General features: G+C 34.5%; 1 protein-coding gene across 5 annotated transcripts in view; it reads right to left on the bottom strand.

Moving 5' to 3' along the window:
• Window positions 1-18,308, bottom strand: part of PDLIM5 (PDZ and LIM domain 5) — a 206,029-nt gene that overhangs the window by 41,404 nt on the left and 146,317 nt on the right. For all 5 annotated transcript variants that reach the window (XM_045994489.1, XM_045994512.1, XM_045994503.1 and 2 more), the window contains one exon: window positions 7,603-7,790. In XM_045994489.1, coding sequence (XP_045850445.1) covers window positions 7,603-7,790 — 188 coding nt within the window. The remainder of the gene's footprint in view (window positions 1-7,602; window positions 7,791-18,308) is intronic.

The following is an 18,308-nucleotide window of genomic DNA, read 5'->3' on the forward strand; positions in this document are numbered from 1 at the left end:
ACATTTCATGTGTGGGAAGCAGAGAGCTCAAAACATTCTCAAGCTGAAAAGTCACATGCGAACTGCTCTGCCGGATGTTAACTGTGAGCTACTAATACTGTCACTAAAAGGCAGAGAGGTAAAAACTTAACCTTTCCTGAGCACCATCTACGTATCATCTACGTAGCCCTTCAGTATATGTTGCACCATTTGTGTGTATGCATACATGCTTACTTATTCACACACATACAAAACAACAATGTCATAGGGAACTTGTTTTAGACTCTTATTTTAACAGATAAAGAAACTGAAGGCTCAAATGCTCCATGTAGGGAACATCTCTGGCCTTCTGAAATTCATGCCTATTCTTCAGAGCCACCACCTGTCAGCAAAGCTGGTTAGATGAACAATAGGCCTCGTCCAGCAAAGCACTGATTATATTCTAATGAATTAGTCATTCTCACTTTGTATATAATTAAACTCAAGTTAGAAAACTGATGTGCTTCCAGCATCTAATGGCTCTTCATGACTTGTAAAACTGAATTTGTGAGGACCATCTGACTATATCTGGTAAAACAGAAATATTTTATATCTGCATCGAATGAACTGAACTTATACAATCTGGAATCTGTAACCTAAAGAGAATCTAAGGAAAACATTACACAGCAAATTAGATCACCTACATAAACACAGGAACATATTTGTAACTTATACCATAAAATTTATGAATGTTTTGACAACATCCCTCTAACTACTCATTAGTTGTATACAATATGAAGATTTTAATCTTTAAAATATCTACTAGACAGAGGCGCCTGGGTGGCTCAGTGGGTTAAAGCCTCTGCCTTCGGCTCAAGTCATGATCTCAGGGTCCTGGGATCGAGCCCCGCATCGGGCTCTCTGCTCCGCAAGGAGCCTGCTTCCTCCTCTCTCTCTGCCTGCCTCTCTGCCTAGTTGTGATTTCTCTCTGTCAAATAAATAAAATATTTAAAAAAAAAATCTACTAGACATACAAATACAGTGAATGAAAATCTAAGTTTAAAAAAGTACAAACCCCCAATTCTGAAAACTAACAAGAAGAATGTCACCTTTTACCTATCTTTCTAGATCAGGTTAACATTTCTAAAGGGACTGCTACATCTGAATTAAAGTATTAAAGGCACAGGGCAAGTTCAAAATAGTATTACTAAATTATATAAAACTCAAGCTTGGATTCTTAATTCTATTGTATCTTAATACTTTCACGCAGACTATGAACTTTTCAACATCTTACATCATAAAATAAGTCTTTTCCAGCCACTGACAAGCTTGTGCATGCATGTGTGGGGGTGTATGTTAAACTCCATGCCTGAGAAAAAGATGATCCAACCTAAACTATAATGCTGTTAACATATACTCCTAGTTCTTCTTTATCGACTTCTATAGCATTACTATATTTCTGAAAGACTTTGGGGTAACATAAGCTATGTAACACCACAAATGAAATGATCTAAGATTCAAAGTCAGAACTTTAGTGGCAATAATGGAAACCCATAACAGATTCAGAACACACTAGAAGGTCTTAAAATTTCAGTCTTTTCAATGCAGTTTTTTTTTTTTTTGGCGGGGGGGGGCTATCATTTCAAAACCGTATTAGTCATCACAATAGACAAGAGTATGTCTAAAATACTTAAATAAACAATTTCCAAGACCCAAATATACATGTTTACCTGCTGACCCCAAATATATGTGTTTGTACTTACTTATATACACATACAAAGTAAAACCACATTTTCATAACATCATACCTCCCTACTCTTACTATGTTAAAATACTTAATATATTAAAATATTCTTATATATTTCATTTTTTTAAATGAAAATACTGGCTATGATCCATTAAACTGATTTCAGGATCAACAAAGTGGGTTACAGACGCAACTCAGTAATTTTTATCTCATCCTCCTCACCTAACTCTAGAACTTATTTTAAAATGACATCACTGGTAACAGTCACTCTTTGATGATGATGGTAGGGAGGGGTTCTTTTTTCACCTACATTAGAACACAGCTGTGAAGTATCAAAAGAAAGAAGCCTGAAGTTTTTCGTGTGAGGGAACTCCATACTTTGATAAAGTCAGCTAGGCAGCAACTGGCCTTTCTAACTTTTGCCTCCCCTTTGCTGGCACTATAGTTTTCACAGGAGAACTGTGAAGAACCCAAGAACCCATAATGAGACAGCTATCCCCTTCTAAATCAAAAGAACCTTTTCATTTCCATTAGGAAGCTCTTAAAACTACTTACCAAATAGTAAGAGTAGATTCTGAGATGGATTTGTTTTGTTTTTAAATATGGTGGAGATTCTGTATTTATTTTAAAATTTTTATAAAATAGTGTAAAATAAGTAATTTTTACATCATATAATACGCATTAAAGGCCAATTTGTAGCACCTAGAGCAAAACAGACAGCAGGAGTTCCGCAAATATTTTCTAATTTGAGCTAAGCATCATGATGTAATTCAACTATGATCACAATGGTACATCATTTTATGATATTAATGCTTTAAATGTCATATAATGTTTATACTCTTATAATTTTACTGAAATTAAGTTATGTTTTCTGTAAAAAGTATAATCTTTTAAATACTGACCATATGAATCATGATTATAGTTGTGTTATTTGACTGCTTTGATGATTATAACAAATTACACTCAAAGAAGACAGGATTCTGTTGCCCTCTTGTGGTAGTTTTGCTGTAGTATCTTCTCCAGGAATTTTGCCTCAATTTTTTTCTTTTCCCTTTAATGGTCAGTCCCTTTAACAGACCCATAAACAGTCAGACCATGTTTCTGAATTTATAAAAGCAGTATATATATTCTTTGCCCTCTCCAGTGCACATACTTAATGCCCTCCCTTCAGTTTCTACATCAGATAGTCAGTCGTTCCCTTGCTTTCTTAAGAAATGTTTTCTTGTTTCCTTCCAATTCTAAACCAAGGAGATTTTTCTTAAAGTTATTTTCTATAGTCTAATCCACATACAAAATAATTAGAGCAAATCTCCACCTCATAGATAAGCTTCAAGTAAATGGAAAATAACTAAAAAAGGAGGTTGAGCTGTTGGCATTTTCTCCCAAGAGAACGGGTCTTGCTAATTCAATTAACAGTCCAGAAATTTCAGAAGCTAATGATATTGGTCTAAATATTTTAAGTTTTTGAAAGTGATAAAGCAGTCTTTAAATTAGCCTAGCTCATATGTAATGGCTTATCTCTTGCCCTCCCCAATAAAAAAATTTTAGCTTCTTTGCAAAATGAGTAACATATAACAGTAATTCAAAATTATTCAAAATGACACTATGAAATAATTTTAACTATAAATAGTATTTTTCTAAAAAATAATTTATTAATCATAAAAGGATTTAGTGTCTAATATAATTTAAGCACTATGGAAAATGCAAAGCAAAAGATGGATTCTTAAATTAACTAAAAATCTACTCTTACAACTATAAAAATTATTCTTAAATATTGGTAAATGATAAATCCTTAAGAGCAATTCTTAAAATATATATATCACATATATATATATTTAAAAGCAGTCCCTCGCGTATTCAATCAATTCTTATCCCAACATTAATGAGGAAAGACTAGAAGGACATTCTATGAAGAAGGACCAGAACATTCTAAAGCAAGGTAACACGGCATGTGTCAGTAACTTAAGATGCTTTAGTAAGGCTATGGCACAGATTATAATTTGGAAGCAGTGGGAGATGACACTGAGAAGTTAGTGGTAGCCAGATTGAAAATGGACTTCAATGATAAGTTAAGGAATAGGGAAATACAGTAAAGTATCTGCAACAGGAGAGTAGAGTGGGAAAATCAGAGTTTTAGAAAGATACTTGCTGCAGTATGAAGGACAGATTGATTGGGGTGGGGTGGTCAGAAGAAGACAAGGAAACTACTTAGAAGTTGTTTGCAATGACAAAGGCCTGAACCAAGGCACTGGCTCTAACCATAGAGAGGAGAAAAGAAACTTGAGAAATACTCAGAAATGAAATCATTAGGTGTTAGTTGCTATGAGAACGTGGGGATAGAGCTGGGAGGTTCTCAAGCTTACACTGGAGCTCTCGTGACTGGGTGAATGTACCATTCCCAGAGCAGGGTAATAATACTTTCAGACATGCTGCATTTGAGATGCCACCTGGAAACAGCAAGTAGATCAACAATTTTGAGGATACGGAATTCAGGACACAGAGGACTCTAAACCATCAGTGGCTAGGTTGTAAAAGGAATCTGGATGACAGATCATTTAGAGAGTATAAAGAGTACAAAGAGATGGGGTTCCATCTTTTTGTTAAGAGAAGTCCTTTAATCCTATAGCCATCATCTTTATTCATATTGGGAGAAACAGGAGATTATTTAGTCTGCCTTTATTCTGCAAATCAGAAAACGGAGGGTCAAAGAGGTTAAGTGATTTTACTTAAAGCTATTTATCTGTGGACGTGAATGAAAACTCAGGTTTCCAGATTGAGACCAAGTTGTTTGACCTTACTATTCAAATGTTCTCTTTCTATAACAAAATGAGGGATAAAAACTATAGGATCATCTCATTAGATGCAGAAAAAGCATTTGACAAAATGCAACATCTATTCATGATAAAAACTCTCAACAAAGTAGGTTTATATGGAACACATAACATAATAAAGGCCATGTATGAGAAATCCACAGCTAATGTCATATTCAGTGATGAAAAGCTGACAGCTCTTTTCCTAAGATCAAGAACAATACAAGAATGTCCACTCTTGCCACTTTGATTCAACATAATACACAGTCCAAGTCACAGCAATTAGACAAGAAAAAGAGATAAAAAGGAATCCAAATTGGTAAGGAAAAAGTAAAACTGTCACTATTTGAAGATGACATGATAGTATATTTAGAAATTCCTATAGAATCTACCAAAAATCTCTTAGAAATAATAAAAAAATTAGTTAAGCTGCAGGGTACAAAATCAATGCACAAAATCTGTTGCATTTTTATACACTAATGAACTACCAGAAAGAGAAATAAAGAAAGTAATCCTATTTATAATTGCACCAAAAATAATAAAATACCTAAGAATAAACTTAACCAAGGTGGTGAAAGTCTTGTTACTCTGAAAACTTATAAACCACTGATGAAAGAAACTGAAGAGAAAGGCATTCCATGGAATGGAATGGAAACAAATGGAAAGGCATTCCATGCTCCTGGATCAGAATAATTGATACTATTAAAATAGCTATACAATCCGAAGCAATTAACAGATTCAATGCAATCCCTAAAATACCAACAGCATTTTTCACAAAACAAAAACAAACAATCCTAAAATATGTACAGAACCACAAAAGACTCTGAATAGACAGAACAATCTTGAGAAAAAAGAACAAAGCTGGAGATATCACAGTCCCAGATTTCAAAGTATACTACAAAGCTATAGTAACCAAAACAGTATAGTATTGGCACAAACACAGAAAAATCCAACAACAGACAGGATACAGAGCCCAGAAATAAACCCGTGCTTATATTGTCAATTTCTCTGTGACAGAGGAGCAAGAACATCACAACAGGGGGAAAGACAGTCTCTTCAATACATGTTCCTGGGAAAACTGGACAATTAAATGCAAAAGAATGAAATGGGGCCACTTTCTTATACCATACACAAAAATAAACTAAAAATGAATTAAAGGCCTAACTTTGAGAGCTGAAACCATAGTAAAACTCCTTAAAAAACATGGGCAGTAATCACTTTGACATGACCTTGGCACCATTTTTCTAAATATGTCTAAATATGCAAGGAAAACAAAGCAAAAATAAGCTAATGGGATGACAGCAAAATCAAGGAAGAAAATCATTAACAAAATGAAAAGGCAACCTACTGAATGTGAGAAAATACTTGCAAATGATATGCCCAATAAGGGGTTAATGTCCAAAATATAAAGGACTTATAAAGGGCAACACCAAAAAAACCCAAATAATCTGATTAAAAATGGGCAAAGGACCTGAAAAAACATTTTTCCAAGGAAGACATACAGATGCCAAAAGACACATGAAAAGATGCTCAACATCATGAATCATCAGGCAAATGCAAATGAAAACCACAATTCTTCTACCCGTCAGAATGGCTAAAATAAAAAAGACAAGAAATAACAAGTGCTGGCAAGGATGTGGAGAAAAGAGAACTCTTGCGCACTATTTGTAGGAATAGAATTTGCTGCAAGGGGCGCCTGGGTGGCTCAGTGGGTTAAAGCCTCTGCCTTCGGCTCAGGTCATGATCTCAGGGTCCTGGGATTGAGCCCCGCATCGGGTTCTCTGCTTGGCAGGGAGCCTGCTTCCTCCTCTCTCTCTGCCTGCCTCTCTGCCTACTTGTGATCTCTGTCCAATAAATAAATAAAATAAAACCTTTAAAAAAAAAAAAAAAGATTTTGCTGCAACTGTTCTGGAACAGTATTGAAACTCCTCAAAAACTTAAAAATAGAAATATCATAGGATCTAGTAATTCCACTAGTGGATATTTACCCAAAGAAAACAGACATATTAAGTCAACAAAATGTACGCAATTCCTATATTTATTATAGCATTATTTACAACAGCCAAGATAGGGAACCAATCCAAGCATCCATTGACAGATGAATGGATAAAGATGTGATATAAACATATAATGGACTATTACTGAGCTACAACAAAGGATGAGATTATGCCTTTGGTGACAACATGGATGGGCCTGAGGGTATTATGCTATGTAATATAAATCAGAGAAAGTCAAATACCATATGATTTCATTTATATGTGGAATCTAAAAACCAAACAAATAAACAAACCAACAAAACAGAGTCATAAGTATAGAGAACTAAGTGGTAGCTGCCAGAAGGTAAGGTGCTGGCAGGAGGGGTAAAATAGTTCAAAGGGATTAAGAGGTACAAACTTCCACTTATAAATTAAATAGGTCACAGGGATGAAAAGTACAGCATAGGGACTATATAGTCAACAATATTATAATAATGTTGTATGGTGACAAATGGTAACTACATTTATTATGGTGAGCATAGCAGAATGTACAGAATTGTCAAGACAGTATGTTGTACATCTGGAACTAATATTATGTCAACTAATCTCAAATAAAATAGAACAATTAAAATTTAAAAAGTACGTTTTCTTTCTGGCACTGTAACCTTCTTCCACTTCCATCTCATAAATCTTCAGAGGACAACAAGTGAAAGATTTTTTCAGTAACTGATGACAATGAATGCTTCTGTTTTTGTTATTTTGTATATATCATCAAAACAAATATGTCGTATTTCCAAGGTTGACCTTCTAATGATACAGTTCATTAAAAAGACCCCAAGTTTACAATTCATACATGCTTCTTGAATAATTTGGGGAACAAAGCAATTCCCAATTCTATAATTAGGAAAAGCAAAGGGCAACTATATCAAATGCACACAGAATGTTTATGAAATACTTCAGAAGAAAATAGCTATGGCTATTCCTTGCAGAACTTTTTAAAGCTTAGATGGTTGAGAATGAGTTTCACCAGGGAATTCTATCAAATATCCTGGAAAACATTTTCATAGTTACACTTAAGAAAAACAAAAAGCAAGAGATTTCTTTGGCATACCTGCTTGGTTGGGGTGTGGCCAGCTTGGTGACTTGACAATGTTAGCAGGTCCTGGAGGCTTGAAGGCAGCAGCAGTTGTGAGACCCGCCACCCCTGGTCTGGTGGAGGCTGGGCTCTCCCGCCTCTCAGGCATGCTCCGTGCTGAAGCTACTGATGGAGACAACTGCTGAGAAGTCTCCTGGGTGTTGCTAGAAAGAAAATAAGGAAACATTTTGGTGAAGTGATAGCAAACTAACTTAGCAATGATCCTTTATTTTCTCAATCTGTCAAATCTGTAAGGAAAACAAAAATATTAACTAACCAATATTTTAAAAAAGAAAAACTCGAAAACTATGACTGAAGGACTGTCTCTCTTTGAAATGAACAATCAAACAAAAACAAAAGAAAGGGAAGAAGTCAGATTACATTTGTTCAGTACTTTGGAAATTTTCTTTCTTTCTTTTTTTTTTTGATTTTATTTATTCATTTGAGAGAGAGAGAATGAGAGAAAACACGAGATGCGGAAAGGTCAGAGGGAGAAACAGACTCCCCGCTGAGCAGGGAGCCTGATGCGGGACTTGATCCCAGAACTCCAGGATCATGACCTGAGTCGAAGGCAGTTGCTTAACCGACCAAGCCACCCAGGCACCCTGGAAAAATTTAAATAGACCTTTAAAAGGTCTATTGTGAGAAATTAGGCAACTGAAACACTGTTACAGCCAATCCTTTCAAAATAATATGGTAACTTTACCTTCCTATTCTTCTCTATCTCAATCTTTCAGAAAATCACCTACATTAAAACAACTAATGATTACAGAATTCCTGATGAACTCTCTGAAATGGCAGATATTTTTTCCCTTCTTTCTCACATTCTTCTGGTATTTTATGAACTAAGTTACCCTGACATCTTACCACTCTTTTTATTCAACGCTTAGTCACTCATTCATTGAACAAGTATTTAAGCACCTACTACATGCCAGACAGTGTGCTATGCACTGGCCACAGAATGGTAAACAAGAGACAAAATCCCCAGCTTAACAGAACATCCAGTGTTCTGTACCCACAATACAGGAAAACAGGAGACAAGACGGCCATTGTCCTCATTCAGTCAGAGTTACTCTACTTGCTTAACAGGAGGCCTTATCTGTGCTGGTTCCAGTTTGATTTAGAAGATCTTTTTATTACCCAGTCATTTGTTATTTATAATTATATGTTGTCATAGGTCTTAGGTAGCTCAAATTATAAATATGTACTTTGAAATGATATAATATTATAGAAGTTTCTCTCAGGTGAAGTATAACAATAATTATTATAACAACTATAAAAAGAATACATCCTACTAACTTCTGAACAGAAATCAAGGTACTGCTTGCTTAAATAATTCCATGCACAGAAACTCAAGTCCATCAATGACTGAAAATAACAGCTGGAAGAGTAGATCAATAAAGATAGAATAATAATTAATGACCAGTAAAATAAATGTCCCTTAATCGTACTGTTTAGGTTGAGATTATTTCAATGAAAAGAGATTTCAAATTCAATCATGTCCTAAGAATACCTAATTTCTCCAATGCTCTTGAATCTGGGATAAATACCTAACAAAGGAGGCCTGAGGTTGCCTAGTCTTAGGAAGGCCTGCTTACAAGGTTGGCCTCTAACTGGCATTTGAGAACTTGGCTGGTGAACAGTTCCCTACAGTCATATAAAACTTTCTCTAAAATGTAGGAGTAGCTCACTGTGCCTAAGCTAAATAAACAATGTGGTTTATGCTAAATACCTACTTTCCTTCTGTGAGTTGGGACATATGGTATGAACTAGGCACAGCGAGACAATATAAGGAGCCCCAATAAAAACCTTAAGTACTTTAGGGGCGCCTGCGTGGCTCAGTGGATTAAGCCGCTGCCTTCGGCTCAGGTCATGATCTCAGGGTCCTGGGATTGAGCCCCGCATCGGGCTCTCTGCTCTGCAGGGAGCCTGCTTCCTCCTCTCTCTCTGCCTGCCTCTCTGCCTACTTGTGATCTCTCTCTCTGTCAAATAAATAAATAAAATCTTAAAAAAAAAACAAACCTTAAGTACTTCGTATCTAATGAGTTTCTCTGGTAGACAACATTTTGCATGTTTTATCATAACTCACTGCTGTAGGAACCAATATCTCCTATGTTGAGAAAGGACTTTTGGAAACTTGAGCCTCTATTCCTCTGGACTTGATCCACGTACCCTCTCCCTTGCTGATTTTGCTTTGTATTCTCACACTATAATAAATCTCAGTCATGAGTACAACTATATGCCCAGTTCTATAAGTCTCTACTGAGCGGGTGGTCCTAGAGAACTTCTGACACTAAACAGTTTTGAAAAATCATACTAGAGCTTTTTTAACTTTCTTGAAATATTGTTTCTTATTATTGTTCTCTCAAATTCAAATGTAACAAAGCTATAACATTCTTTTATCATTTCCAATCATTTTCATGAAAAACTAAAGTCCACTTGATATGGTAGAACATATTATACAATGAAAATTTTAAGCACTTTAGTAACTTATAAATAAAAAGTAAAAGACTACTTCATGGCAATGCTAAACACAATTATCAATAAAGATGACAGAATAAATAAAATTAATGGAAACAGAGTTTAAGCTTTATAGTAGAATGGTTATGAGTAACTTTGAAAAGCTTTGTGATCAACTAATTATTTTACCTCTCTTAAGTCTCATTTACCTAAACTTTAAATGGGGATAATACTTTGCTCATAAGAGTTCCACGAGACTTAAGTAAGATAATTGTGTACAAAATACATAGCATACTCTAAGGCACAGAATATCAGCCTAAACAAATGAAAAGGATGATTAATATATTCAAAAAATAAAACTTATTTTCAATATTCTTATATACTACAAATACATGATTTTTAAAAAATAATACAGAAGTATAGGTCATTTTAATTCTAAGGTTAATTCTAGGCTCAGTTAGAAAAAAAATAACTAATAACCCATATATTCAGAGTTCTGAGAAGAAAATTTATGACCAAGGAACACTAGAAGTTACAAATGAAACAAAAATATTATCTGGAAATAACAAAGCCCAAATCATCATTTAATGTTTAACAACCTGAATAAGTTAAAATTTATTTCGAGGAGAGCTGGCAGACAGACTTACTTAAAAGAAAGTGACCAGAATGATAGAAAATTAATGCTAAGTCTAGTCAAGTTTGGTTGAAGGAACTGGTAACATTGACCTAAGGTATGAAAAAAAACTCAGGAGAAGCATTAGAGCAATCCTCAAATACGTGACATGTGGATTCACTCTATGTGGCTACATTCTGTTTGCCTAATGTAGTGTCAAATCTATGGTGAGACAGATTTGGTTCAATAAAAGGAGGCACTTCCTAATATGAAAAATTGTCCAAAGGAAATATTCTGTTTCCTAACAATACCTTTAGTGACAGGCCTAATTCCGGAAGGTATTTAAGCAGATGAAGGAAAGGCTACAGACTGGATTTAACCATTAGAGGGTAAAGGGCTAAGATATAAGTTACACCTCGGCATGACATTCAAAGCCTTCTAAGATACAGCTACAATCTACCTGTCCAATCATCATCTCCTGCCACTTCGTGATACAAATTATGTGCTGGCCACACCTCTTCTCTGTCCAAAATTCTCCATTTTTTCCAGGCTCTAAACAGAAGGCACCTCCCCCACTCTCCCTCTGAACACATCTAAATACCATCTATAGTTAACAGTAGTAGTAAAAAATAATATCTATTATGCACTGTGTACCATACTAAACAATAAATATATTTTACTTAATCAATCATCTAGCAGTAGAGACACCACTTCCTTCAGTTCATGACACAAATTAACTACATCACATACAGTTACATTTCAATTTGTAATAGCCAGGTTTAAAAAAAGTAACAATAACTTCCTTATGTATCTTGTCTCCTGCACTACATTAATAAACTGAGACTGGGGACTTTACTGTGACTTTGGGTAGGTTACTTGAGTTATTTACTTAGGTTACTTAAGTTGATAACATTTCTTCATCTGTAAAATTAGATGAAAATACTACTTTTATTCCAAGGTTATTGTTAGGATTAAATGAAACACAACGAGATAATACATGTAATACAAGTAAAGTACCTGGCTCTATGCTAAGCCAGAGAGAAAAAAAAATTAAAAATCTGTCCACGGAACTTTGAAAGGTCCCATATTCTCCCAAACAATGGAGAGTCTCTTCTTACACTTCAATTTTTACCTATACATATGAACATTTTATTTTATCCTCTGTATAGTCTTTACATTATATATTCTCTCCCAAAAGGCCAAAGATGTTTAAATCTTAAACAGTCCTCTTTAGATACAAAGTGTGCACAGTAGGTTGTAACGATCTTATAAAATTCTAACTTATTAGCAAGAAATTGTTCCATTTATATTTGAATTCGGGACTGATGAGCAGAGTTCAACATTCTCCGGAGAAGTAAATCTCTATTTACTTAAAACATTTAATGTAGGAATGGAAGAATATTTGATTTTATGAAGACAACCATATATCTAAATATGTAATTCCTAGGTCTCTAAAAGAGCTAACGTCTTATTGCCTAATTTCTAGCATTAGCTACTATTTAAAGAAAATACATAAACAACGGATATCATGTACTGAAGATTTAAGAATTAATGACATCATTGGCTATATTATTTTATATTTGGGAATAAAATATTCTAATAATCATTAACAGCAAAAATATTTTGAATTAATGACTAATTTACTAATATAGCATGACATGATTACTTAAATTGGTATCTTATTTCTGAAATCATGCTTCATATATTTTTTCTATATTTAAAATTTAAAAGGTTTCCTCAGGACACCCAGAGTTCCTGCTTTCCAGAATGCCAACTCGCTTACTACCTTGTCGAAAATCATTTCCATTTCCCAAATACCAAAATATATTTAGTTTGTGCCTATTGCTCTTAATAAAAAGTGATGATAATGGCTACTAATACCTGTTCTATAAGCAGGTCCATGGAGAGCATCAATCAGGCCATAACTACATGCACACTTTTTTTTTTTAACACAAGAAGTTTATTTAAACAACAAAATGTTTAATTGGAAGGGAAAACTAGACCTATTTTTTTTTTAAGATTTTACTTATTTATTTGACAGACAGAGAGAGATCACAAGTAGGCAGAGAGGCAGGCAGAGAGAGGAGGAATTAGGCTCCCTGCTGAGCAGAAAGCCTGATGTGGGATTCGATCCCAGGACCCTGAGATCATGACCTGAGCCAAAGGCAGACTTAACCCACTGAGCCACCCAGGCGCCCCAAAACTCGAATCATTTCTTTCAGAGGAATTTATCTCTGCTTAAAGACAGATTGCTCTGTGTGTAAGGGTTATGTACAAAAATGTTATAAAATTGTCCTTGGTTTCCCAATAATAAATGAAAAACTTTAAGATTCTCCACTCAAGCAAGGTTTGCAAGAATTTTAATGTTGCTCTTTTTTATTAAACAGCGAGTGAAAAGTAACTTACTAGAATATAATTTAATGAGCATGCCACTAATGGAGATGGGGTATTCTCACACAACTGGTATTCTTCTCCATCCTATCTCCATTTTTCCCTATCCCATCTCCATTTGATATCCTTCAAAACATACCATTGGCTATTTAGTTTTTTAAAAAATGCAACAGCTACTTTTCTGGAGAGATGTGAGCATTCCATTAGGTCCTCAAAGGGATCTTTTATTCCAAGTGTGGTCAGTAACCTGTCTCTGTCTAGACTTAGCCTGGATGCTGAAAAATTTCTGCTCAATTAACACAATTCCACAAATGTAAAAGAGAAAAAGGTACAATGATCTCTCTCTCCCTGTTTAAACATCTGCCTTGTAAGTTACTCAGAATTTTAATTAAGTATATTGAAAACCTCCATGACAGTGAATAGAATACAAACACATAATCAGTAGACAGCCCGTGTTATATCAGACTTCTACCAATTATAGCTATAGTGTATACTCCACCATTAATACTATGTTCCATCAGAGATGATTTTAAACAGTTATTTCATTAAGATTATACCTTCCATGAACACTTGGGATATTTTTATTTTTTATATATACCTAATAATTTTTGGCATAATTGTTAAGTTTAGGAGAAAAATTAATTTTGTGTTTCAGAATTTCCCAGATATGGTAAAAAGTTGCCTGTCCAAGTAAAACCCTCATATATAAGAACAATAAGATAACAGTAGCCAATCAAAATGAATTATTTTATTATTCTTTTTCATTTTTCAAAAGATATAAAGGTATGTCTTACTAAACATTCCCCTATTCTAGTATAGCTACCATCCATGCAATGAAATGGTTAAACTGTAATTTAAATAGTCGCGTAATTACTTGTAATTTCATACTAAACATCAAGTATGGTAATAAAACATGTCACAAGGGGTTAAAAGGGGAATCAATGATCATTTAAAATAACATGCTTGTCCATTAGCATTGTAATGAATTTACAGCTAGTTTAAAAACTGAACACAAATCCACTCTAGGACTTTCGCATCTGGCTGGTTAATATAGTGGTTAGGTGTTACAGAAAGCAGTGTCTTTTAAAGCAAACCACCACTGAGATACCTGCTCCACAGTACCTTATTTTCTTAACATGGATAGAGCCAGTTGACTTCCTCGAAGACTGGAGGTACGAAAAAGCTAAAGGCTTAGAAACAGGGCTGATGCAAAGTGCATCCAGGAGTGAGTGATACTTATCAGGACTGGAGAGCCTGGTGAACATTTAGAAAGAGTTTTAAGTTGAAAAAAATCACACGATCAACAGCAGAAAGTAGTCTTGACAGTCTATGATTTGAAACATTTCCAGGAAGAGCTAGAGATAGATATTTTACAGACAGGCAGAAAAAACAAAGCATAGAAAGAGGAGGGAAAGAAGGTCCAAGTACTCTATTACTTTACTCATTAATATAGAATTGACTAAATTTTCACCACAACTAGCCAAGACAATCTTTTAGGAAGCAGAAAACTTTATAAAGACTACTGGAAATTATATTTTAAAAATCTCATAAAAATAAAAAATTCTTCTTCTTTTTTTCAGGAGGAGGGATGTAGTTAGACTTGAGAACACCCTTAAATACAATCAGTTTGTGAGAGAAGAGAGTATCAATAAGAACTTAAAGTATCTACTGATAGTTGATTCTGTTCCAGATATAAAAACTAAAAATTATAAAGGCCCAAACTCAGTAAGCACACATGCAATAATCCATGCAACTGAAAAGCATCAAAGATAAATGGTAGTCATGGAAACAGATGAAAGGAAGATTTAAAGAAAAACCAGTAATAAACACTAAGGCATATGTCTACAACCCAGGTAAAATGTCCACAACACAACCAAGATCTCATATTGGCCTGTGACTTTTCCAATGGTTATGTATGCTTTAAGGGGACTTGTAAGACAGTGAAGTGTTGGAATCACACAAGACACACATTGTACATACAGCTCTACCTGGTTTTTGCAGCAAGAACAGCAGACACAGTAGCAGCTGCACTGCTAAGAACTGCAGCACTATATCTAGCAGGAGAAGAGAAGGTAGAAAAGTTTCGAAAACCTTCCAAAGACCTTGTCACCACATTTCTAGTGGAGCTGCTTAAACTGATACATAGGGAAAGAAAAAAAAAAAAAAAAAGAGGAGAGGAACAAAAAAGAAAAGTGAGAAAATGTAGCATAATAAAGGTAAGATAGTAACTATCTTATATTCATATTCAGACATTAAAAGGTATGATACAGAAGTGTAATAAGGGTGCAGGTCATTTATTTGCTGTTGCTATGATTTCTCTCAGAAATTAAAATCTGATATATAATGCTCCATAAAACTGATTTTTGAGATATAAATGCTTTTGGATGTATTTAACTTCAGTCTCTAATCCCATTTAAAGTTAAATCAATATTATATAACACACATGTGAGGATTGATTTGTCAGCATCTAAGTAGAAAATAAATCTAAACATGAAGTCTGAATTTCCATATTCAGAGAAAGGAAGGTATGTCGATTTTTCTAAAAAGACTCTACATAAAGAGCTTTACCTTAGGGATGATATACACCCAGAACCTGACATTTTAACGAGACTTGTGCTTTCAGGAGAAGCAGGTACAACCGACTGCCTATTCAGAAGCAGCAATACATATTAAAAGGAACAAGAGGTAACTTAATACTGAGAATAAACCTACTTGGGGAAGGAAAGCACCTTTGTAAAATAAACAGTAGTTAAAGTGAATATGACTAAAACATCACCCTCTCTGTTGATGTTCTACATTTCCACTTTCAGTTAGCTCTGTAAAGACTCAATGCTGGTATGAAATTTCATTCTCATAGAACCCTTATGACTTAAAATAACAAATATTTTCCTTTTATCTTTTAGAAAAGGTCAAACACCTGGACAGAAATGAACATTCCATCATTAGGACCATAATGATTTTCAAGGTAGTTATCAGCTTGAAATTAAGAAATTTTTTTTATGAAGTTGAAAGTCTAAAATGCACAGCATGAAACCTATATAGTCTTTCCTCCTCATTTCTGCATGCAAGTCATTAATGAACATCCTCACCATTCTATGACCACTTTTTTCACAATTTGTGACAGTGACCACCTTCAGCACAAAGTAATTATGTGCCAAACTCAACCCAGGTTAATGAGAGCTCAGACGTCTGAAACTGTGTGTAGGGACATAAGTCTTTTCTCCTTCTCAGAAGAATATGATAATTCATTATTCCTAGTTCCACTGGCTATAGCTTTACAAACCATTAGAAAGCATATTAAACAAACAGTGGTAAGCCATTTTATAAAATTACACAGAATTAAGTATAGTTTTTCTGCAAGCCTATAATTGATTTGAACTGTATGGCTATGTTTGAGCAATTGTGAATGGGTAGAAAAGAAAGAATGGGTCTGGAAAGAGAAAAGAAAGATGCTATCAGTGGTGGGGCAGGGTAATATGAGTGGCAAGCAATGTGGAAGAAAAAGTTACCAACTGATTCAACTTTGAATTCCTCAATTACTCTGCATCTTTCAAGCAATGGCTACTATTTGGGGGAAGTGATGGCAAGTTAACAACTAGAAACAACTTTATTTAAAAAGTCAACTAAAAAAAAGGCAGCTAAAAAATAAATCAGTTAAATTATCTTTCTCTCTTTAAAAGGAAATTGTAATGAACGTCCTTCCTTGTATTGTATCACAAATAATAATACTGTATAGTATCAGAGGTCTGTAAAATCTTCTAAGTAACCTGAATATCTTAGAATATGTGTAGGCACTTAGAACGTATGATCTCTATCACTCTTTTTTTAGAGGAGAATACTCTAACTCAGTAAAGTAGACTTAAAACAAACTCAAGAAAGTTGACTTTCCCATTTACAGTAAATAAACAGAAGGCATAGATTTCCTGACTCTATATTAGAATTTTGAATCTGAACAAAAAAAAGAGAGAGAGACAGATATAAAAGCAGTGTAAAGTGGTGTTCCCCAGCTGAGTGCCAAAGTTTCTTATCAATATATTAATGATGTCAGTTCTGTAATCTATGATCACTTGTTTCTTTTTAGTCAAACAGTTTTAGTATTTAATTTCACCACCACCATTAAAATTTCAACATTCCACAAGGGAAAAAACACTACCTAGAACACGCAGTTACTTTAGAAAGTGTGGCTACTTGGCTACCAATGTGTAAAACCTGAGGAGTTGCAGGTGGGTGAGGTCCACTCTGAGGTAGGTCTTCCAGAGAACTGTCAAACCTAAGTTTTCAGAAGCAAAATAAACAAGGCAAAGGAAATATTAATGAAAAATACATTTATCATCTATACCACCTTTTAAGTGCACACTGGTTTCTTTTGGGCAATACTCTAGTTCTGTGTTGTTGTTGTTTTAACTTCGTATCTGCAGTAAGGTTACAACCCAAACCAACACCTTCACCATCACCAAATATAAGCTCTTCCCTCCACCAGTTTTTTTTAACAGGGCTACCTTCATGTGAGGGAAGAAAGGCGGATGGGAATTCTCACACACAGAGTCCCAATACAACAGACGATGTATTTTGCATGCTTCAGGGAAGTTAGGCTCCAAGAAATTCATTCAGTTGTTCAATATTATATACCTTGTAAGAGTCAGATGGAATTTAAAACAGGCCTGTCTGTACTATTTCCACTACATAATGCTTTCCAGCATCTTGTGGGGTAGCTAGCTGCCTGAATGGCGCACTGCAAGAAAGCACTAAAAAACCCCCTTTCAAATCAGAATGCTGTGTTTGTAGATCTGAAATAATATGGATGTTGTTTATCTCCATGTAAACGAAGTAGTTTATCCGGTCCCATGACAAATGTTTGCATACAACTGTGTTGCTTTACTTTTTACTTTGTTTTTCCGATGTATGTACCATTTTTTCTTCCAAATGACAGAATTAAATTTTAGAGCCATCGCTAGGTTAAAAAAAAAAAAAAAAAGGATGAAAATTCAGTGTGAGGTTTGAAAAAAGAAAGCACCAAGTATAATATTTTGGAAACAAAAAATAAGAGAAATAAAAAATTGCCCATTGTTTAAAAAGAAAGCTGTGGATAAAGAAAAAAATAGAATATGTAAGTCATGTTATACTGATTTTCAGAAAAGAAAATGTAACACTAAGATGGAAAAACAGAAAAGGAAAGGTTATATTCCCATTTTTTATTTAGCACTGGTCACATCTTTAC

The sequence above is a fragment of the Meles meles genome, chromosome 2, assembly GCF_922984935.1.
Source record: "Meles meles chromosome 2, mMelMel3.1 paternal haplotype, whole genome shotgun sequence".
Taxonomy (NCBI): domain Eukaryota; kingdom Metazoa; phylum Chordata; class Mammalia; order Carnivora; family Mustelidae; genus Meles; species Meles meles.